The sequence below is a fragment of the Neomonachus schauinslandi genome, chromosome 1, assembly GCF_002201575.2.
Source record: "Neomonachus schauinslandi chromosome 1, ASM220157v2, whole genome shotgun sequence".
In the NCBI taxonomy this organism is placed as follows: Eukaryota; Metazoa; Chordata; class Mammalia; order Carnivora; family Phocidae; genus Neomonachus; species Neomonachus schauinslandi.
This window is the reverse complement of record NC_058403.1, coordinates 180,062,846-180,087,889: the sequence shown is the minus strand read 5'-3', so window position 1 is coordinate 180,087,889 and position 25,044 is coordinate 180,062,846. Positions and strand designations below refer to the sequence as shown.

General features: G+C 42.1%; 1 protein-coding gene across 1 annotated transcript in view; it reads right to left on the bottom strand.

Annotated features, from left to right (window-relative positions):
* SUCLG2 (succinate-CoA ligase GDP-forming subunit beta) overlaps nucleotides 1-20,572 on the bottom strand; it is a 263,732-nt gene extending 243,160 nt beyond the window's left edge. The window contains exon 1 of the mRNA XM_021695237.1: nucleotides 20,395-20,572. Within this exon, the coding sequence (XP_021550912.1) occupies nucleotides 20,395-20,478 (84 nt within the window). The 5' untranslated portion in view covers nucleotides 20,479-20,572. The remainder of the gene's footprint in view (nucleotides 1-20,394) is intronic.
* Between the last annotated feature and the right edge of the window lie 4,472 nt (nucleotides 20,573-25,044).

Genomic DNA, 25,044 nt, shown 5'->3' with positions numbered 1-25,044 from the left:
AGCCATCCTATTTTGAGAGAGTTAGTAAAAACTTAGATGAGTGACGGGAAAAGCCAGACTTGGTGGGCAAAGAGGCATAAAATATCCAGATAATGACAAAATAAGGAACTTTTTTTTAAAATCAAAAGGTTTTCTCTCTAAAATAGTTTCACACCCAAACAAATGAAATATTTTTAAAAAGACCAGGTTTGGGCTCTACTACCCCCGCAGTTTATCTCACGGAGCCATTTGTTCTTTCACTTCATACCACAAAATAAATGGAAACATCAGGAGCCACCAAGTAAACTGAAAACTAAACACGACGTTAGGATTAGGACAACAACATGAACCAAAAAAGGATTCAGATAGTCTGTTCTCTATGAAGCGGATCTTACATTAGAACCAAAACCTTTTCCAACTACGGCCATGTTTATCTGCAAGGTTGCCATTTAGTATACTAAATTCTAACTGAAAAGCGTGCTAAAGGCTGTAAATAATATAGAAAAGATGTGCCAACTAGAGATATGGCACGAAGTTCCCCAGCCTGAAAATTAAGACCAGATATTATACCATCAACACTTAACTTCTCCGTTACAATCTATTCCAAATCACACTTATTAAAGGGCTCCTCAAGTAAAAGGATGGAGTAATTGATTTTCACATGGTGGGGGCAGAGGGAGGCTGGAGGAAAATGTCTGCAAGCAATGTCTGATTTTTTTCTCAATCAAATTTTTATGTATTCATGGGCATTTTTTTATTAAATGAGAAAGAGAATTATTCTCTCAACTTTTCAAGTTCTGATAATGCCATCCAGGTAGCCTAACTTCCTCCTGGATAATTTTTTTTTAAGATTTACTTATTTGAGGGCGCCTGGGTGGCTCAGTTGGTTAAGCGACTGCCTTCGGCTCAGGTCATGATCCTGGAGTCCCGGGATCGAGTCCCGCATCGGGCTCCCTGCTCGGCAGGGAGTCTGCTTCTCCCTCTGACCCTCCTCCCTCTCATGCTCTCTGTCTCTCATTCTCTCTCTCAAATAAATAAATAAAATCTTTAAAAAAAAAAAGATTTACTTATTTGAGAGAGAGAGAGAACATGAGTGGGAAGAGCAGAGGGAGAGGGAGAGAGAGTCTCAAGAGGACTCCCCACTGAGCATGGAGCCCGACACAGGGCTCGATCCCACAACCCTGAGATCATCACCTGAGCTGAAAATAAGAGTGGGATGCATAACCGAATGTGCCACCCAGGCACCCCCCTCCTGGATAATTTAAAGTTAATGATTATCCATCAAAAGCAGCAACTCCTTACCTTTGGTTAACTGTAAACATCTGTTAAATAGCAACTGGACGTACTCATTCTACAGAACTTTCATGTGCTAGATGCTAGGGATACAAAGATTAAAGAGACTCAGCTGCTGGAGGGGGTAGGGAAGCGATAATAGTAGAAAACACAGAAAACATTGTAAGAAGTACCATTTGGGCTAAATCTTGAAGATAACACAGAGTGATGTCAGGAAAAGTCCATTTCCAGCAGAGGAAACATAACGTGCAAAAGCACATGGACATCCAAGTACAATGTTTGAGGGGACCTCCTACTTCAGTGCAGTACAAACACGGGAGTGTATGTTTGCATGCTGCGTCCACGCACAGGAGGTAAAAAGAGAATGAGGCCCATAGGAGAGTGAAAAGGAAACCTGAAGGCTGTTTGCATACAATATGGTACCTAGTTTACTCTCTAAGACATGCTTTTGATGATCCAGAGAGAATACCATCAGAATGATTCTTCCTTGCCAAACCTGTATGTACGTGGTATTTATTGTAAGTTATTCAGCTTGCTGTTTGAGGAAAGCATATTAAATAATCCAACCTCACAGCACACCCATATGTAAAATGATCTATTAAGAAAATGTTAAATTCCTTAAACAAAAAGACAAAATGTATTATTATCATTCCTAACAAAACAACTAGCACTCCTAATACCATTACCATCAGCACCTTTTACTGAGTGCTCACTACATGCCCAGCAGTCTTTCTCTCTCTCTGTTAAGTCTTCACACTGCCCCCTTCCCCCCCCCCCCCACTGTGGTTCCTCTATTGAAACAGGCGGAAAATAAAGTCTAAGTTCTGAGAGTTTAAGTTCCCTAAGAACTTAAGAGCTAGTAAGGTCAGGTCAGGATTAGAATCCAGGTGCCTACACCTGTTTTTTTTTTTTTTTAAAGATTTTATTTATTTATTTGACAGAGAGATAGAGAGCACAAGTAGGCAGAGAGGCAGGCAGAGGGAGAGGGAGAAGCAGGCTCCCTGCCAAGCAGGGAGCCCGACATGGGGCTCGATCCCAGGACCCTGGGATCATGACCTGAGCCGAAGGCAGCCGCTTAACCGACTGAGCCACCCAGGTGTCCCTACACCTGTATTTTTTATTATGTTTTGTTTCGTTTTGCTTGCCCTTCTATTGCTTAATTTTTATTTTTTCCCTAGCTTGATTGAGATATGACAAAACTAAGATATATATATTTTTTTCATTTAGAGTATACAATGTAATGATCTGATATATAGATACATTGTGGAATGACTGCCCTCCCTTCCCCCCCCCCCCCCCCCCCCCCCCCCGCCCCAGCAAGTCAATTATCACATCAATCTCCATCTGTTCTCATATATACCGTTTTATTTTGTTTTGGTGATAACATTTAAATTCTACCTCCTAGCAAATTTCAATTATACAATACATTGGTTATCAACTATAATCACCATGTTATAATTAGACCCTCAGACTTTATTCATGTTTAAAACTTGAAGTTTATACCCTTTTATCAACCTCTCCCTATTCCCCCCCCATCTCACAATCCCCGGCCTACGTTCTTCACCCACCAAACCATATATACTGCTTTGCAGTCTTAGTTACGGTATTTGTTACTAAAGGCGAATGCAAACAGTCTTGAAAACACCAATTTGATTCCATGTAACAGCCATAACCTAGTGTAAAAGAAAACCCACAGATTTCTGTCCCAGTGATCATAAACAAGTTTTCACTGCCCATACAAAATGGTCCTGCCTTCTGCGTTAGGGCTGAATCCTTTTCAGTTTCTCCTAAGATTCTATAAACCACTGTTAAATGTTAAAGTAGAAGTACAACCTATACGTGGGATTCTTTAAACAGTCAAAGGAAACCTGAGCATCTATATTTTTTTCCTAAAAGAACCACACATAGGAAGCTGAGAAAAACATATCTGTTATCATCAACCACCTGAACCCATTTCAGCAACTTTTATTTGGTCAACATGCTATAAACGTTACAGAGACCATCACCAATTCGTAAGCTCTCCAGGTTCCTGTGGTCCATTACACTTCAGACCTAAGAAGAAAGCCTCTGAACAAAAAAAAACATAAACTCATTTCACCAAAATACCAAGTTTTGGGAGAAATATCTTTTTAATGCAGATAGAAAAGCTCAGCCAGGATTTATTAGGCCAAAGTCCATGGGAACATTAAACCAAATGTTCAATATTTCTTTGCAGAATTTCAAATGGTCCTTAATTCAGAAAAGCTTAAAAACCAAGCAAGGCCACGTACAGACACAAACCACAGAGTTTACACTGAAAACAAAATATACCCGAAGACCAAAATACATTTACGTCACTTGAATTAGAAGCTGTAAATGCCCTGGAATAGGAGTCAGAAGACCAGGGTTCAAGTTCCTGCTATGACCCAGGCAGCACAAATGGTCTTCCACATTTAATTTCTCTGCAATAAGGGTGCTTTCTTGTGTAAGAGATAATGTCAAAGATGCCTAACCATTCTCACATTCTAGAATTTCATCAGAAGAACTAAAAGTTTTCCTACTGCTATTTTAACCTAGATGAGGAAACCAAGACCCTGAGGATTAAACTAAATGTCCAATGCACAAGGCTAACAAGTGGCTTACATGTCACTTGGGACAGACCTGCGGCAGCAGGTGTTACGGGGGCTCCCCCCACATGACCTCAGATCCCTCCACACAGTCCCTGTGGGCTCCCAACCCCAGCAGCCAGCCCCCGTGGCCCTTTGTCATGGGGTGCTGATGCCAACTTCCCCTGGAGCACAAAAAACCACAAGTGCCTGGGAATTTATATCCTGATGGGAGGGGTGAGGATGTATGAATACCCCACCTCCCTTGCCCCTACTGGAGACAACCCCAGTGTGTAACGTACATACACCATCTCCCAGTTTGCCCTGTCAAATAAAAGCAAACTTGCCCTCCTTGAGTCTCAGCTGAATAACACACCCTCCTTATCCTTCTTCTCCTACTGGTTCAACTTCCCTGATCCCCTTCCAGATTTTCCTGGAAATACCTCCTCCCAAAAATTACTTTCACATGAATCCTTTTCTCACTATCTGCTACCAGGGAACACAAACTGAGAGAAATTTAAAGGTGACTCTGGTTCAAAGATTTCCAAATGACAATCGCTTACACACAATTCCTGCTATATCCACAAAACAATACTATTACCAATTTCTTTATGTGGTTGGCTTTAGCTTATTAAGGAACTTTATTTTAAACAACCACCTACGTTGTTTGCCTAAGTAGAAGGTAGTATCAATACAGTCTAAAAATAAAAGGGATTCAGCTCTGGCTAGTCCAGGTAAAAAGTCCTGAGCTTAAGATCTTAAAAGCACACTGGCACAGGACCGAAAATTCTCCTTGACGAAATCTTAAGGTTTCGAAGACATTTTAGAAGAGTAACTTCCTCACTCTGTGATTCACTGGTATCTGATGCTACCCTCCCTGTAATCATCTAGTCTTGCATAGAGCCAATGGTACGCTCTCTGCACTCAGGGACGCATTGCTTTAGTAGCCATGTTGTGTACGCACCTTACACATGGCATAATTCCTGGTACATAACCAATGTACAATAAATGTTTAACTGTTTAATGAGGAAACTGAGTCTCAGAGAAGCTGAACATCTTACCTGAAGCCACACAGTCGATCAGTGGGCTAGAATCGGATACAACTGAAGCCGTTCTCTCCATGCCACCTGCCAGCATTTAGAACCAGACGTGATTCATTCCTAAAACTCACGATGACTTTTCCTAGATGCCTTCATCTATGGCAGTAAGTCTATAAAGTATATACATTTTTACTCTCTTATAATCTTTGTTTCTCCTATTCTTCCCCAAAGTCTGAGAATTCCGTGGAACATTGCCACTGACTGATTTTCATCCACTATTTGCCTATTAGCATAACCTCTTTTTATTACTTTCTTTTTTCAACTACTGCTATTACTCCTTTTTTTCTTTCATTATAACCCTCAGAATTGATTTCACTTTTATGTTCATTATTGTTCACTCATAATCAGCTTTTGATTGCATGCTGATTATTCTTAAATTTCAACTTTGTAGTACTGAAGAAAAACAGTGCTTGGTGTTAATGCTTCTGATTACAAAATCAGCTGGATTAAGTTATGTAACTGTTTTTAAAAGGCCTGTACCTAAGTTTTAAAATGTAGGTTTTTTGTTTAACCTTAGATGAGCTGTCTGAATAGAGAATGGTTAAGAGCTGGGTGAGATCAAAAAAATAATGAGGTTTGTTTTCCACTTAAGCTATACAAAAAATATCAGAATTGACACATCTGAAGTAAGGCTCTGTATTTACTTCAACTTCTTGCTGCAGTTCAAAATATTTCTAGAATTCCTATTTAGGAAGTGGTATCAGAGCTTGCACCCCATTCCTTGGAATATTCTTCTCTCAACTGCAACTCTTCTTGCTTTAAATTGATCTCACTTTCAGAAATGGTCAGAGGTTCTCAAGCCAGCACTGGTGAATAATGTAGTAGGAAACAATGTTTGGTTCAAAAACAAGTATATGAAGCATAAAGCAAGACAACTTGTATTCATGGTCCATGAGCTGGCTTTCCAAGCAGCTATAAAAGATGTGCATCTCTAGGAAAGCTCAGAGATGCCAAAAGGGTCCAGGTGGAAAAGCTCAAGTTGAGTCAAGAAACTTGCATTACACACAACACTAAAAGGCATTATTAAGTTCATTTCCTATGGCTACCAGAACAAAGCACCACAGACAGTGGAGCTTAAAAGAAATTCATTGTCTCAAAGTTCTGAGAGCAAGGCATCATCAGGGTTGGTTCCCTCTGAGGCTGTCAGGAAGAATCTGTTCCATGCCTCTCCCTTAGCTTCTGGTGGTTTGCTGGCCTTCTTTGGTGTTCCATGGCTCGTAGAAGCATCACCGTGATCTCTTTCTTCATGTTCAGATGGGTGTTCTCTCTACCAGCATTTCTGAATCTAAATTTCCCCTTTTTATAAGGACACCAGTCTTACTGGATTGGGGCCCACCACAGTAACCTCAGTTAACTTGATAATCTCTGTAAAGATCCTATCTCAAAATAAGATTACCTTCTGAGGTACTAGGGGTTAGGCCGTGAAGGTAGAAATTTGGTTTTGGAAGGGACACCACTCAACCCATGACAGGCACAACTGACAGACCAATGCGAGTGGCAACCCAAGGAGTTGTGTGCGATAACAGTTGTGACAACAGCTCTGTGTAAAGTTTCTGAACCAGTTCGCTTTTTAAAATGGGCTTTGTAATGGCAATGAGAATGCCTATCTCCCAGGGTCACTGTAACAACTCAATGAGACAATCCTCTTCAAGTGCACAACACCAGGCTCACCCATGAGATGTGCTTGAGAAACATCCGGAGTCTATTCCTACATGTGCTCAACTTCAGGTTATCCAAACAGACGCTATCAACAGCCCCGGTGTAGATGAATTCCAAAGAAACGCTACAGCTGCATTCCAGAGAGCCCTGCGAAGCCCTCGAGAGCATCACGCACCTCTCCCTATAACTGCCCATTTCTCAGTGGTCTCCACCACACTAGACTATATACATTCCTTAAAGGCAGCAACAACCTCATAAGCCCAAGCTTCCCACCAACCCACCATCTCCACGGCCTAATAAGTGTGCCTATTGTGCACTTAACAAATACTCACTGGAAGAATAAAAGAATATGAATATTTAATAGAATATTAACAGTAAAGGTATTTCTTAAACATTTTAACCACACATGGGAAAGAGGAAATATAGCTCAAACTATACACCAGACAACATTTCTACTTAGGAGAATGTTAACATAAAATATATATTCATTGTACACTCATGCTCATAGCAGCATTATTCACAATAGCCAGAAAGTGAAAGCAATCTAAGTGTCCACTGATGAATGAATGGATCAACAAACATATTATGTTTATACATGAAACTGAATATAATCCAGCCTTAAAAAGGAAGGAAATTCTGGCACTTGCTATCACATGGATGAGATTTAAGGGCATTATGCTAAATGGAACAAGCCAGTCACAAAAGACAAATACGGTATGATTTCTCTTACCTAGGTCCCCAGAGCGGTGGCATTCACAGACACAGAAAGCAGAATGGTAGTTTGCAGGGGGCTGGTGAAGAGGGAAATGGGGAGCTAGTGTGTAATGGGTACCAAATTCCAGTTAGGGAAGATGAAAAAGTCCTTGGAGATGGATGGTGGTGATGGCTATACAACATTGTACTTAATGTGAACGTACTTAATGCCACAAAGAGGTACACTTAAAAATGGTTAAAATGACAATTTTATCCTACGTATATTATACCACAATAAAAAAGTAAATAATAAAAATTTTAAATATATATATATTCATATTTTAGGACCTTTAGAAACTTGGGAAGCAAAAACAAGGTTTCAGAGACATAAAAGGCATTTGCAGGGTCAAATTTTGAATCAAAAATGCAGTTCTTCTGCTACTTCCCTTAACATCCCAAATTCAATCACAAAAACACTGCTTTGCATTCATAATTAATTTTACTTAAATTACAACAATGTTGCTTGTTTAAAACATCAAAGTTCCCGTAAAGGGATTCTTTTCTGACCTATTAAAAAACACTTTGAAGTATGCTGGGGGGAAACAGATTCATCCTGTAGCAGAGAACAAAATATCTTCAAGAAAGAAATACTGTAACTCATGGATTACTGTAGACATAACATTATTGATATACTGCCAATATTAAGATAAATGAAATGTCATACTCACTTGTGGCCCTTTGATGGAAAAGGAAACAATAATTTTCTCTCATCTCTATCTGAAGCTTAACTCTCTAAGTTTTCCTCCACATTAAAATTATATTTTATGTAAAATATAGTTATAAAATCAATTTTATACCACTCATAAAAGCCTCACCATAAACTTTTATTGGACAAAAAAGAAAGCATCCATTACATTCACAATATGCCCTGCTAGGAGTTTTGGATCTGGTACTTCAATCCTAAAAGTACCTGCGATACTGTGATTTGTAATAAGAAATGCGTATTTGGACTTTATCCATGGTCCTAGTATGGAGCTCCTAAAACTCCTGGAAATTCCTAACTGATGAAAGGGATAAAGTTTTGGACCCCACCAAAGGATGGGGGCTGGTTGCTAGGGGAACCAAGCAAGTGATCAGAGGGTTGGAGCTTTCAGTCCCATCCCTCTTAGGGGAGGTGTGAGGGTCTGGAGATTGAGTTCAATCACCAGTGGTCAAAGATTTAATCAATCATACCTATGTATGAGGCCTCCATAAAAATCCCTGACCTATGGGATTCTGAGAGCTTTGGAGTTTGTGAACACACAGAGTTTTGGGGAGAGTGGTGCACTCAGAGAGCATGGAAGCTGTTCAACTCTACTCATATACCTCACCTTAGGCATCTCTTCCACCTGGCTGTTCTTGAGCTATGTCCTTTATTATACTAAACCAGTAGTAATCTAGTAAGTAAGTACTCTAAGTTCTATAAGATGTTCTAGCAAACTGATTGAACCTGAGGCGGAGGGGACCAAGGGAACCTCCAATCTATGGTTGGTCAGAAGTACAGGTGACAATCTAGACTTGAGATTGGCAGGGGGGGGTTAAAGTTTTAAGAATGAGTCCTTAACATGTGGAATCTGATGTTATCTCTGGTAAACAGTGTCAGAATGGAGTTGAATTATAGAACACCCAACTGGTGTGGGAGAATCACTTGGTGGTGTTAGAAAACCCATCTGAACTGGTGTCAGAATCTACACCCTTAGGCTCAGCCTCCCCAAAGGACCAATCATAAGACTTCTGCCTCCATTTCAAAGGAGCCTACTCAACACTTAGTCATTCAACCCTTCCTCATCATTTTTAAATTAGTGAGGATAATCGGTTTATAATTTACTATCTCAAAATTTATCTAGTTTTCCTAATTAGCCAAATAGCACATTTATTTTTTCACGCTAATTATAAAAAAGTTAACAACTGAAAAATTTATTCTTCTTTTCCCTGTTTTCAGGTTTAATGATACAGCCCTTTAAAAAGAGTTCTGAACTGTAACAAAGAAACACTCGCCATTAATAGTTTATCCCCTTAATCAAAAATAATTAATAACTTTCAGCTTTCTTTATATTACTTATTTAAGGTCTATGTAAGCCCTAAGGCTGGAATGAGAGTGCATATTAAATGCGGTTTTCCTCCCCTTTTCAAAGGTAAGTTAGCCCAAATAAGTCCTTCAAAGTCCAGGCAGTTGTAACTATAGCATCTTGACAGCAATTAGGAGAGCAGGATCAGAAGATGGGGGCAACAAGCAAAAAAATATCAGAGTTTCCTTATACAAATGTGAAGAGATCCCCATTGATCTGGCAAAAACTAATATTTTCTAATAAGGCTAAAAATCTCCCAATCAGTGCTGAGGGCAAGAAAGTCCTTTTCCCAAGAGATTTCATTTTATTCCTTCTATTCCTGAGCACACAAAAGGCACCACAAGGATCCTCGCTCTCTCCTTTAATGTCATTGCCTACCCGACTCTTCTGATACTCTATTCTGGGCTTCCATTGCTGATCTTCCTTGCAAAGTGAGGCACTGAAGGGATTTAGAGGGAAGGCAGGGAAAAGATCTATGAAAATAAAGCCTTTCTGATTCTAGTTTGCAATAATAATCCCAAAACCAATCACTAATATTTATTGATAATTCAAGGCACAGTGCTAAGATGGTGTGCATGAGCTCAGTTAATGCTCAGTGCAATTCTGGGAGGTGAGTACTGTAACTCTCCGCATTTTGCAGATGAGGGAACTCAGGTACAGGGTAATTTCATCAATTTTACAACCAACAACTTTTTTGTACCACTTTCATGTATCATTGGGATAAACCTGCCAATCAATCTATGACACAAGTATAAAACATATCTGGAATTCAGAGATGTTGAAATGTGGGGGGAGAACAGTGTGTCTTAAAATAAAATACGTAAATAATTTTCACAAGACCATGGGTTTGAATGAAATGAACCCTGCACCCTGAGTCCCAGCTGACTGCACCATGGACTGATGTGGGAACCAGGAGCCTCTGCAGGTGGCTTAAAGGAAGCCCTGCCCAATAAGGAGCTCATTATTGAGTGGTGGCAAGAGACCAAATAAATCCTCTTTGGGAAGCATAAAGTGGAGGTAAACCAAGAGAAGTTGAGTTACTTCAACTCAGAATATTGTTTCAAACAAAGCTGAGGAAGTGTTCTGGGCCTGTATGAAGCCCACTGTCTACATGTATCTTAGAAATACTCATTTGGCTATTTGGATAAATGAGCTGACTTCTCATGACACCCCATTTTCCCATTTAATAATTCCTTCCTGAGAAATGTGTTTCATTTTAATCACAAGAAAACAGTCTAAAACCAGGCCCACTGCTATCACCTTCAAGTCTGGTAAATTAGTCCAACACAGATCAAAAAGGTGAAGAGTAAGAAAACCTTTAGAAAGTTGGAAATGTGAAAAAGGAAAAAAGCATCCATGAACATGTGATCTTGGGAGAAAACAAGATGGGTTAGCAGCAGTTCATGAAGGATGGAAAATATCATGATGCTCTAAATGGAGATCAGGCCACCCCACCAACACTGCACCCTGAGCTCTGCTACTCGGGGGAGCCATGGTGCTGTTCCTAAGACCTCCCCACCTCAGCCATGTGCTGTAGGACAGAGGAAGACACCTTATACAAAACAGTCAATCTTTCAGCTGGCCAGCGATTTAAACCTGAATACAAAAGGATGAGCCAGACAAATGAGATGTTCTTATTAGAAGTATAACATTATGGGAGACAGAAGCTGGATGATGTTTTGGGGACGGGGGCTACAGTAGGCATGGGAATGGATAATCAAAATCATGTACAGGTACCCCAATGTTTATAGCAGCAATGTCCAAAATAGCCAAAATATAGAAAGAGCCCAAATATCCATCAACAGATGAATGGATAAAGAAGATGTGGGGGGTGTGTGTAATGGAATATTATACAGCCATCAAAAAAAAAAAAAGAAATCTTACCATTTGCAACAACCTGGATGGAACTTAAGAGTATTATGCTAAGTGAAATAAGTCAACCAGAGAAAGTCAATTATCATATGATTTCTCTCATGTGGAATTTAAGAAACAAAACAGAGGATCATAGGGAAAGGGAGGGAAAAATAAGACAAAATCAGAGAGGGAGACAAACCATAAGAGACTCTTAACTACAGGAAAAAATCGGAGGGTTGCTGGAGGGGAGGGGAGTTGGGGGATGGGGTAACTGGGTGATGGGCATTAAGGAGGGTACGTGATGTAATGAGCACTGGGTGTTACACGCAACTGATAAATCACTGAACTCTACCTCTGAAACTAATAATACATTATATGTTAATTAACTGAATTTAAATAAAATTCTAAAAAATCATGTGCAGGTAGAAGTCATAAAGAGATGTAACCACGATAAGAGACCACTTACAATACAGAAAAGGCACAGAAGAGCCAACACCAAGGAAGATTAGCCTTGAGTTCTGGCACATGTCCCTTTCAATAAACTTATTTTCCTTGAGATATATCCAAGCAGGTCTCTTTCAACCAAAGCAACAGCACCACCCACACAAGACTGAGAGCATAGAAGGGAATAACTAAGCCAGACTGCACCATTTCAACAGGGGCCAGGATGTCATCAACATCAGAAAAGGCCTGGGGCTTGGGGCTTGGGGCTTGGAAAGTGCATCACTGTCACCGTGCTCAGGTTTAGAAACCTGGGCTTGGTAAGGCAGGGAGATTTACGGGGCTTTCTATTTCTCTTCTTTTACTTCCATGTTCCTTTCCTGAGGCCATAACAAGGCGTCCAGGGAACACTTGGGCATAGGGACAAAGTACATGGTTCTAGGAGCAAAGATAAGCAGAGATATTTTTTAACTAGAGTGGTTCCTCACACCCTCTCCACTCAGGGATGGTAAACAGGCTTTTATCACCATTTTGCTTTAGCACAGGATAAGGAGAAGCAAGCAATGGGGACCCAGCATGGAAACTATGGCTCCTGTCCAGTCTATTGCCTTAATAATGCCAATCTTTCTCTGCTATCCCCATTACCAACATTCAATCCAATTCAGTTACGGTTTTCCAGAGACGGTCTTGGTTTCTGTTATACCCCTGTTGCCCTAGTGTAATTACTCAGAGTGCTCACTTTCACTCTCAAGGTATCCCAATTTGGCAATAAACAATAAATTATGCAATCACCCTAATTTTGGTCCAAGCCCCCATCTTCTTCCATTGTATATACCATTGGAGGGGGAAAAAAAAAAAAAGAAACCTATCAGTCACAAGTGTGCAAAAAAGTTTAGTTTTCAGAGATACTGAAATGAGAAAAAGTTAGTCTTATAATAAAATATGTAATTGTTGGGGCGCCTGGGTGGTGCAGTTGGTTAAGCATCCAACTCTTGATTTGGGCTCAGGTCATGATCTCAGGGTCGTGGGATCAAGCCCCACGTCGGGCTCCACACTCAGTGCAGAACCTGCTTGAGATTCTCTCTCTCTCCCCCTCCCTCCACCCCTCCCTCCACCCCTCCCTCTGCTTGCACTCATGCACACTCTCTCTCTCTCTCTCAAATAAATAAAATCTTTAAAACATTTATAATTGTTACAAATCACAAAAATAATCAGTGTTGAAGGTAAGACTTAGACCCAGACAGTCTGATCCCAGTCCTGATTTATGCATATTGTCCTGACATAATTACTACTGGCACTGAATCAGTTCAACAGTCCCCCAAATGATCTCCATGCCTGGATTCCTCAAACCCTCTTTATCCTATATGCAGAAAGGGTACTCTAAAGAACAAAAGTGCCCCTGTCGCCTCACTATCTAACTCTTTGATGACTCCCCATTGCCCTCAAGAACAAACCTTAACTCCACTACTGGACTCACCAGGATCAGCAGAATGTCCCTGCTTATGTCTCCAGCCTAATTTCTCACTGCTCCCCCACCTCAAAATCCACAAGACAGCTCAAAATCCCTCCTGAAATTCCTCAGTACCCATGAGTCACAACCCTGGGACTCAAACAGCCCCAAAATGGAAATGGATCAAGCACATGGAGAAGTGGAGAGTGGTGGGAAAAGAAAGATTCCAGACCCACATCCCACCCGACTCACAAGTCCCACACTTACACAGACCTACTCCTAATGCTTTGGCATGTCTCCAGGACCAATTTATACATTACATCAAATCACTCCAATTTTAAAATAAAAATAAATTTTAGAGTTAAACATTAGAAAGGTATGCCTTCATGACTGGTGCTGAAGTGCTATTCTTTTGGAACCATTTCTAAAAAGAGGTAAAAGCTGGCCATGACATCAGCACACTGATCAAAGTCTGAACTCAGAACACCAGTTCATCCTCCATTAGCATTCCCCAAAGCCCTCTCTGCAAAGGCAATGCAATTTCACAGCTTCTCCTGAAGCTGAAACCCTCCTGAAACCCTCCAGGCAGTGCTTTGCACTTGGGTAGACAGCAAAGGGCACGTGCTGGTTGGCCTTTGGTACATATTTTGACTATGGTCTATTCTCTAAGTGTCCTCCCACCTCAAATCTTTGACACACATGAGGTCCAGAAGCCATCGCTACTAAGTCAACACCAAGACGTGCAAACATTTCTGGAATGACCCACATCCAGGATGGTGCAACTGAGCTCCCCATGTGACCTTCCCCACTGCTACCTTGGGCTTCTACAGAATTTCGCTTCATGTCATCTGTGCAATAATGAACAACTGGGGCCCAGGAGGCAGGCCTTGGATTCTCTGAGCCTCAACTTCCCCAGATGTAAACGGAAAAAAATCATCTCTGTCTCACGTGGTTGTTGCAAGGAGTAAGTGAAATAAAACATATGGAAACACCAAGCTAGTGTCTAACCCTGAGATGGCAGCAAACAGTACATGTTTATCAGATCTGAGAAAGGAAAATGTTTCTAGCTTAATAAAGCCCCCCCCCAAAAAATGAAAATAAATTTACCTTCTAATTCACTGCAAGAGGATTAATCATTATGAGCCAACTGTATCATTATAACGTCAAACGTTTTCTTTGTAACTATCTATGAGAATTAGCCCTTTTCAAAGAACAATAGAGGTTCAGCCAAGTTCAATAATTTGCAAAGCAAGAACGTGGCAGACCCAGGATTTCAACTTAGCTCTATTTGAATGCAGAACTCATACCCTTTTCTCCTCTGTTACTCTGTTTCCCAGACTCTGAAGCCAGGGGAGGAGAGAGTCAGTTAAAAGCCTGGAAAGGACAACTGTGCAGCACTGGTTAGTACACCTGAGTCAGCACAAGCCCAAGGACCAAAGGTGACTGCCACTCAGGGCAAAGAGATGGGGAAATGTAAGCAATCTGCAACCGGATGGTTCAGCCCAAATAGGATCCTTTAGCAATACAGTTTAATGTTTTAACAGCCTAAGTGGCTTGTCAGCATGAGGCAGGTGACTCCCGGGCACCGTGATTTTAAGCAGGTGACTCTGTGACCCCTGCACGCAGGCTTAAAGAAATAATGTGTAGAGATCAGTCTGCACGGGTCTCTGGTACATGTGGAATGACCAGTCCTATTATGAAAGCCCTTTCACAAGTAGACTTTCTACAGCCCCTTCCTTCCTCTCTTGACTCAATTTTTCTACATCATTGCTCAACTTCTGTTACTTTACCTGCCTCTGGCTCTTCTCTGTGTACCCCACCAACTTATTGAGACCATAAAAGCTTACTGAATACCTAGTCGGGCCAGCTGGGGAAACAGTGGTGTGTAAGAAAATCTCTGGCCTCACAGAGCTTACAATCTTATATTTGTAGGAGAGGGAAGAAGACAGACCACAAATAAATACACAAACACGCAGAGTAAACCACCAGGTAAAGTGTTATAAACTGCTAAATAAAGCAAGAAAGGGGCAGAGGATAATCCCCGGGGAGAGGGAGAATCAGAAAAATAGTTAGAGAAAGCCTGGTCTGAAGATCTAACACTGAGTCAGAGAGGTGAATAAAGGAAGGGCACACAGCCTGAGATTAGAGGGAACGGTGTCTCCGAGGCAGGGCACAGCAGGTGCCCCAATGCAGGACCAAGCAGTGCCTTCGAAGACCGGCAACATAGCTCTACTGCAGCTACACCACCTCGTATAATTACTGGTTTACATGCCAATTTTGCCACCAAAGTATGAGCCGCGTGAGGGTAGCCCCTGTATCTCCTTTCTGCATTCACTGTCATACATTCTGCATTCATTAATGAGGTGCATCCATATGCCCAGCATTCTCTTAAGCAGTGGATTTACAGGGAAGAACTAAGTCAACATAGTTTCCACCTTCAGGGAGCTTACACCAAATATAGCACTGGGCACAGACTAAGTGCTCAAAAAATGAACTAAATGAACAGTATTTGCTTGGTTTTTTGGTTATGGAGTTCTATACATGTTGAGTTCAAGGCTTTCTACAGCCCATCCTCCTTCCTCATTTGCCTAAAAGATCACCATCAGCCCTCCCCTTCGGTTACTCACCTACCTGCCTCTCCGTTCTCTGTACCCTCTAATCTCCCCACCTTCTCTCTGCCCTCTGCCTTTGAATGCAGCCCACCCCACCTGGAATGCCCTTCCTACTTCCATCTTCTTCACCAGACTCACTTGAGGATTATTTCCCCAAATTTCATTAGTATATTGATTTTACTACTTGCTTAAACATGTACAAGTCTCTCAAGCTCTTCAGGCAAAACATTTCCATCGAGTAACAGAAAGCGATAAAGTGACAATTCCACACTGAGTAGTAAAGAGAATTGAAGGACAAATGATCTGAGGTTACTTACATAATTTCTCTTTCTCCCCAAAATACAAGATACTATTTCAGGGACTTTCTGGGCATTGTGCCTACAGAACTGGGCTAGGATATGGGCGCAGCCAAATTCTCACTACTCCGGGTCTGGACGCTCCATCCCCCGCCGTAAAGGATAAGTTTCATTTACAGTAAACAAAACCAATTTGGGACACTTAAAGGTCTTGCCCACACAGAAGGTCAATAGTTGAGCTTCCAAATTATCTGAGATAGATTTCCTTTTCTAACAGCAGAAATTGCAGATGTACTTCATCTTAAAAAAAAAAAAAAAAAAAAAGATACTTATTCTTTTAGGCAAGAAGGCACATAGAGGTGAGTCACAACTTCCAAAGCAGCCTCCACAGCCTCATTTGGCCGATAAGGACTTGCACAGAACCTTAGGCATTGACTTCTAAAAGCCACACATCCATCTTTCTCCTCCTACTTCCTAAGAGAGGAGAAAAGTAAGCTGGAGCCATCCATTTTGAAGTCTACAACAGTAGGGGTCTAACCAGATTCCTCCAACAGTATGTGGACCTGACAGGCAGTGTTTCCCACGTAGTCTATGCTTCTCTTACAACGGAGCAGCTCTATGAACTTCACCCTGCCATAATGAGAGGGAAAATGTACCAGAAGGCACCAGTACCATGTTTAGAATTATCGTTAGCTATTTAAATTCTGTGCCCTCGACCAAGATTTCCCCTCAGACATGACCCATGCAATGGGCTCTGTGTCACAATTTCTGTGCCCACTGTGGCCGTGCCTTGCTATATGCCACGTAACGCAGCACCCTCTTCTCCTAGCTGACTGTTTGGACCTGGCAACATGGCCTTTATCTGTGAAAACAGCCCTAACAATGGTTAGATCTTTACTGGGTTGCTGAGTTCACAGAACATTCTCTCTAAAAGTTTCAAAGCCAGCCTAGGTCTGTATAAGTATACAGTACAGTGATTAAATGCCTTGTCTTCAGCAACCGGGACTGGGGTTCAGACCCAACTATTTTTTACAAGCTAAATAATTTTGGGCAAGTCACTTAACCACTCTAGGCTCTTATAAGCTCCTTATCAGATGCTGCAAATCTCCACACGATCTGGCCCCTGCCTACCTCAGACTACTGTTAGTACCACCACTTTCCCCTCTTCAACTACTTGGACACCCTGAGCTCACTCCCACCTCAGGGTCTTTGCACTTGCTGTTTCTCTGCCCAATACACTCTTCCCCAGAGTTTCACTTGGCTGGCTACTTTTCGTTCCTCAGGTCTCAGCTCAAATGTCAAAAAGTCACCTCCAGGATCTCATAAACATAACATTGAGAATGTGAGTCCACATTGTACAATTCCATTTACATAAAGTACAAAAAGGAACAAGACCATGGAATGGTGGTGTAAGTCAGGGGACTGGTTACCCTTTCCAGGGTGGAGGTAGCAACAGGTAGGAGCACCAGGGAGCCCTCTGGGTTACTGCTAAATGAGTTTTTTTGCTCTGGATCTGGTGACCTGGGCATGTTCAATTTGTGAGAACTCATCAAGCTGTCCACTTATAATATGTACATTTTTGGTTCATGCGTTATATTGCAATTAAAAAAAAATTAGGCCAAAACGAAACTAAAAACCCCACTTTATCAAATTGGGTTTGCCTTGACCATCTAATCTACACTCACCTTCTTGGCTAAGCTAGTCATTCTCCATCCCATGATCCGGTTTTATTCTCTTCATAGCCTTTGTCCCTGACTGAAGCCATCTTATTATTTACATATGAACAGTCTAGCCCTTCCCCACCCCCATGAAAATAAACTATGTGATCATGTTCTCTGCCTGCTTTGTTCACTAACCCCAAATATCAGCATCTAGAAGAGTCCTGTCCTCTATATGGGCTGAATAAAAAATACATATAAAATAAGAAGTGGCTAAAGGGGGCCTTCTTAAAATATAACATCAATCATAAGTCAAAACACTGAAGCCAAGAGCAGAGGAAATAAAAAATGTCAAAGACATTAAACCTCGGGAATAGGTCTCAAGTGTTAAATTTAACTATTGGGGGAGTAAAGTATCATTCTAAGGGTACCTTTGTGAATGGTTAAAGTTACTTCTCTAAGCAGAAACGGGGCCTTTTATCTCTATACACCCAATTGCTTTGCCCAGGGTCCAGTACAAAGTAGGTCTGAGTCAAGAATGGCAAAGCTTTCTGAGACACTTAGTGAGGATTTAAGTTTGGTGGGAAAAGGGGGGGTCATGTTCAATTGTCATGTTTGCCATGGTCAAGGGAAGAGTTAGGCACACCATCAAAGGAGACTCAGATGGAGTAGATACTAAGAAGTACCCAAGAATTTGAAGAGTTTCTCACAAGTCATGAGCAATGCTCACCTATTACTGTCAATTCTAAGATGTTTATAAAGAAATAATAAAAGTGTGTCAGTAGTTCTAGGACTTGGATATAGTTCGTTCCTACTTGGTATGCAGACTAACCTAAATCCTGACATAATACATTTTCATGAGGAAGTCTACACTCATCAAGTAACAGCCTGGTGTAATAGAAACTTAAACTATTCTGGAATTGGCTCTGCCACAAACTCTCTTTATAACCTTGAACAAGTCATTGAACTTCTCTAGGCCTCGATTTTTCCACCTGTGAAATGAGCTGGTTGGACTAGATGCTTGTTAATGTCAAGCTTGAAGATAGTGTCTTGGACACTATCTGCTCTCCCCAACTTAAAAAAATTCTCATCTTTGAAACCCTGTGTTTACCGGATAACACATCATCCACAAGTAATGTAAATCAAGGCTATTAGATGGAGTGAGGTAATGGATCCTTTCACCTAGTCTTCTTACCAAACCAAGGCTATCTGTCCCCAACCAGATTCTCTAGAGTGTTGTGTTCAGTTTCTCATTTCTTGGTTAGGCAGGAAACCCAATCACACCTCAGCTAAACACTTAGGTTTCTCTGCACAATTACTTGCTTTGCTTTAGTTTTCACTGCCCTGGGCCCCATATTTCTCATCAATTCAAGTCTACACTCATAGTTAGCACCACAGTTCTTGTTTTTTGTAACACTTAAATAATGAATAGGACTTGATCACCTGGAGGTATTCTCCTTACTCTATTACAAGTTATTAGTGATTTTAATTAGACAAAACTGCTATTCCTTTTGCTATCCCACCATGCAGTCAAGTGCCTATTAAGGATATTACAGTAATATGTATTAGCACCTTTTAAATTTACATTAACAAAAACAGAGAAATGAGAAGTCAGGAAATGAAAAGAGAAGGGGGGGGAGAAAAACCTTGTATGTGTTATAATTAGCCAAAGCTTAGAGTAACTCAAAAAATCATTAGTAGCTATCTTTTCACTTTTTATAAAAACTATACTATGCATATCCTGGTTAAATTTGCATGAGTGATAATCTGTCTCTCATAAATTAAAAATGGGAAAATGAACAAGGACATTGCTCTATGTGGCTGAGACCCACACTGCCCTTTCTTTAAAAGGGGAAAGAGGTTATTTACGGAGAATCAGAAATTGAGCAGTTGAGCGATTTCTCCAAGTCATCACCAACTCAAAACTCCCCAGAGGGCTTCTGCCTACTTCAACTCTTGTCATTCTGCAGAAGGTAGAATCTAATGGAAGCCAAGCTCCAACAGCTATTCAGCATGCACCCGGGCCTCCGTAGGTTTCTATCGTCCATAAAGCAGAAGATAGTGGACAGGGTCAATGCTATGACGTGTTTGTGATGGGACTGGCTGCTCCTGGAAAGAAGGGAGCGTGTTTCCCACTTTTTTCCTTGACCGCCCCCCCCACACACACACACACACATTTCACCAACTCAAGCGCCCTCAAGTCTGCAAAAGCAGTCACCCTGTAGAAAGTTCCTCAGGGAGGTGAGTTAATACGAGCCAGGCTGCGTTAGGTTTCTAGGCATGTTCATCACGTGGCCTAACAAACGCGCTCAGGGGTCAAGACCTTTCCAAAGCTGAACTGACAAAGCAGATAATAAAACCTCAGGACTCCAAAAACCCCAGCCCGAGGAATTTCTTGACTGGCCACGCAGCGCCAGGTGCGGTGCCGGCGCTCTCCACGTGTGCCCGGGGAAACCGCCGCCAACCGCCGCTGAGGGTTGGGCGTCGCCCTCCTCCGTCCCGGAGCCACAACTGAGCGGGGGCTAAGGAGTCCCCCGTGCGCCCGGGCGCAGCTCCGCGCGCCGCTTCCAGGGGTGCAGCGCCCGCGCTACCGCGCCCTCGCCGCCAGGAGAGAAGAGGCGGCGGCGAGGAGGGCCACGGGGCTCCTTGCCACGGGGCGCGCTCACCTGGGACCTGGCCGCCAGCAGCGGGGGCCGGAGCACCAGGTCTCGCAGAAGTTTCCGGGCCTGCGCTGCTGCGGGGGACGCCATCTTAAACAGGAAACCCGGCGCGGGGAAGCCAAGTGCGCGCGGGCGGGGAGGAGGCACGAGGGAGGAGAGGGGCGGGCCCGTCCGGCCCCCCGGGCCCCCCCCCGCGCCCCCCCCCCCGCGCTGCTCGCCAGCGCCCGGCCCCCTGCGTCCGGCCCCGCCCCTCTTTGTGATCAGACAGAAAGACTGCCAGAAGTGGGTTCCCTGGCTCTACATTCCTTTTGGGGCTCTGGGATTTCTTAGGGATAGTAAGAATTGATTAAAAACACGCTAGGGGTGCTCCTTCCCTGTGACAGGCACTACAGATTAGGCAGTGAAGAAGGTTGACAGATTTTCTGCTCTCAAAATTTAGAGTCTAGTGGGAGAAGTAGATAGTAACAATGATGCAAGTAAGGATTTAAATTACTATCATGAATAGGCAAAACACAGGATTTTTAGGGCAGTGAAACTGCTCTTTATGATACTCCAATGGTGAATATATGTCAGTATATATTCATCCAAATCTGTAGAATAACCAACACCAAAAGTGAATATTAATTTAAACTAAGGACTTTCAATGATAACTATGTGTCAATGTACAAATATGATAAACAATGTATTGATGTGTCCACTGTAACAAATACACCGCTCTGGTGGAGGATATTGACCAGCGGAGAGAAGCAAGACATTTGAGTGTGTGTGTGTGTGTGTGTGTGTGTGTGTGTGTGTGTGTGTATGGGGAGGGGGGTGGCAATAAGGGAAATCGCTGTACCTTCTGCTGAATTCTGCTATGAATCTAAAGCTGTTCTTTAAAAAAATAACGTCTTAAAATTAAAAAAAAATACTATCATGGACAATTCCTTTCTTGGGAGTATAGCAGTTAAAACGGAGGAATGTGAGGAGCCTGGGTGACTCAGTCAGTTAAGCCTATGCCTTCCACTCAGGTCATGATCCCAGGGTGCTGGGATCAAGTCCCACATCCTGCTCCCTGTTCAGCAGGGAGTCTGCTTCTCCCTCTGCCCCTCCAACCACTTGTGCCTGCTCTCTCTCTCTCTCTCAAGCAAGTAAATAAAATCTACAAAAAAATAAATAAATAAAAGGGGGGAATGAAATAGTTACCCTTAGTGTTTCCTGCATGAGTTGCATTTTAGAATAAGCAAAGAACCCAAGATGATAATGAAAAGTCCATCTTTATAAAGAACTCTTAATAAAGCAGGAAGGAGTAAAAGAGTCCAGAAATCACCATGCTATTCCCTTAAATAGTAATTAATGCGGGCCACACTCATCAGCGAGTGGAACTATTCAAGGGAAAGTTTGTGGGGAACTTGGCAATGAGGGGATCAGGCTGTTAACATCCCTACATCCCTAAAATTTTCCATCTCAGAATTCTCAAGGCTAGAAGTCTGAAATCCAGCACTGCTCCTCTCCCTCCAGGGAGCCTAGGGAAAAATGCATTCCAGGTCTCTTCCAGCTTCTGGATGCTGCCCTGGGGGTTTCTGGGCTAGTGGCCACATCACTCCAATCTCTGCTCCATCTTCACTAGAATGAGTGGGGCTGTCTCCAAACTTCCTCTGCCTCTCTAAGCATACATATCCTTGCATTTAAAGTCCACCCAGGTATCCTAGGGTACGTTCTTCTTCAGATCCTTAAATTACACATCTTTTGCCATATAAAGTAATAGTCACAGGTTCTGGCATTTGGAGGTGGACATAACTTTGGGGGGCCACCATTCATTCCACTGCATGTGTCTTCAGCTGGGATGCACTTTGAAGCATATGGCATCACTTAGAATGTTTTCTTGCATTGCATAATAAAGAAGAGTTTCTTTATTAAACTCTTGTCTTGAGTTTAATAAAGACTGTCGGGTTTATGATCATTTACAGGAATACTGGGGACAGAGAAATAATGTGAAAGGACTCTCTAATGAGGCAAAACCAAAACGTGGAACAGTCTTAGGACAACAGATGTGGTATTTGTGTATGTAAATCAATGGCATTTGAAAAGGTGAAGGAGAACTGTTCTAGAGTAAAAGAGATTTAAGGACATAAGCTTACCTAATGAAGGACATAATTTGTGATGCTTGTTTGGATCCTAATTCGATCAAAGCAACTCTACAAAGACCTCTTTGGGTCAATCGGGAGAATCTGATTTTGAACTGGTATTAGGTGATCTCAAGACATTAGAATGAACTTGAAGAGCTGTGGCAACAGCATTATAGTTGTGTCAGGCATTCTTCCTTGGGTCCTGGCTCTGGCCTCCCAGCTCCACGTTCACTCTAGCTATTGCTGTTGTGCTCAGAGTTGTGCAGGTGAAACGTGATGGCACCTCCCCTAAACTGCACCACAGATCTCTCAGTTTCTGGTCTGGGCTGCTCAGGGCTTCTCTGTGGCCTCCTGAAGGACACCTGTGGGAAATGTTCCACCCATTCTGTCTGGTTCTAAAGCATTCCATTGCACAGCTGGGCGTGTTAAGAGTGTTAACACCCACCCCATGGGGCATCCCTGACCAAGATGGGATCCAGTGGATAAACACTCCCCATTTCAGTCACTTAAGGCACATTGTGAATGAAATTCTACTGTTCCTGAGGGGGTTCTCAACAGAATCAAGCCCAGGTGCCCCCAGGTGCATCCTTGGATTGGCTTTGCCTCCTCCTGGGGTCCACTTTTGTCAGTTCCACATTGCTCCTTGGGATCACTTCCCAAAATAACAACTTGCATGCAAGTCCTTGTTTTAGGCTCTCCTTTTGGGGGGAACCCAGGCTGAGACTGCAGTTATGACAGAAATTGATTATTTAAAAGACATGACTACTGAAGTATTTAGAGTTGAAATGTCATGATGCCCAGGTTTTATTTCAACAACACAAAAGCAGAAAGAGAAGGAAAGGGGTAGATGAAGCAAATGTGGTGAAATCATTAGATTGTTGAAAGTGAGTATCATGTCTATAGGAGAATATTCTTGTGACATTTCCCATGTTAGAGCACATCCATCCTCTTTGCTCAACAGACAAAGGAGGATTTCAGTGCTGTGTCTCTGACTGAGTTAGGAGAATGCATTTGCTTATAATTTCAAAAAATAACAGGCCACGTCATTTTTTAAATTTGTTTTGCTTTATACAGCCTTATTGACAGTAGTTTCTTCCATTGATATTGACATCTAATTCCCAAGGAATACTGATATGTATCAATACTATGACGTGATAGTACCTTGCACATTGAACTGGCTTTTCATGTCTCAATTAGACCTGACCACAACCCTGTGGTGTTTTCTCTTTCTTTCCTTTTTCATTTACTTTTTTTTCTCATTATTCTCTCCCTCTCACCCTTCCTCCTGGTTGCTCAATAACAGGTATTTTCACCTGCAGCATCTTTTCCTAATCAATGGGTTGTGGGGTATATGGTGTATGGGTCTGTGAATAAATAGAAAAAAATATATTGGTCTCTGCCTCAATTCCTGGCACAGAACTCCAAAACCCTTTGGAATTTCCTGGGTTATAGGAGCATCTTTTGTTCCAATGAGGCAACTCTTGGTGGGCTCCTGGATAGCCTCAGAATGGGGGCAGGTCACCAGAAAGACTAAGCCATGACTGGAAGCTTGAAACTTTCAGCTCACCCCCCATCTTCTGGGAAGGGGAGAGTGCTGGAGATTGAGTGGAGGATTGATCAGGTCTACATGGTAAATCCCTCCATAAAAATCCCAATAGTACTGGGTTCAAACAGTGTCCAGGTTGATGAACATCACCATGGAGGGGTGCACACCCCAACCCCATGGGGTCAGGAACTCCTATGTTCAGGACCCTTCTAGACCTCACCCTATGTATCTCTGAATCTGGCTATTCATCTGTATCCTTTTTCACATCCTATATTGCATAATATATTGATAGATGTAAGTAAATATTTTCCTGAGTTCTGTGAGTTGTTCTAGCAAATAACCAAACCCAGGAAGGGGGTCATGGGATTTATAGCTGGTTGGTTGGTCAGAAGTACAGGTAACATCCTGGGATTTATGATTGGCATCTGAGGTGGGGGGGCAGGGGCAGTTTTGTGGGACTGAGCCCTTAACCTGTAGGGACTGCACTCTTGGTGTCAGAATTGAATTGAATTGAATTGAATTGAATTGAATTGAATTGAATTGAATTGTGGGACACACCCAGCTGGTATCAGAAAGAATTGCCTGGTGTGGGGAAAACCTCAGTCCATTCAAAGGGAGAGTTTGGTATTCTAAAGAAAATCAGACCAAATTACTAAAAACAACTGACATGGAAGTATGGATTCATTATAAAGTACTTGATTATAACTCAAAATACAAGTTGTATTTCTAAGCCAGGAAAAAAAATAAGTGAAATCTATTTGAGCTTCAATTCTAAAAAGCAAAATTTTGAAAGTTCAACATGGGGTATTTCCTGTGGCCTCATTGGATAGAAGCAATTCACTTGTTTGATGCAATTCATTCTAACTTGTCTATCTGACTAATTTCACATGGCAAGGGCAGAAAGGCCTAGTTTGACTGTGTACCAGGGGTTTTAGTCAGGACTCCTTTTGTTGTAAGAGACAGAAACTGAAGCCAAACCCATGGTATTCATTGGCCAACATA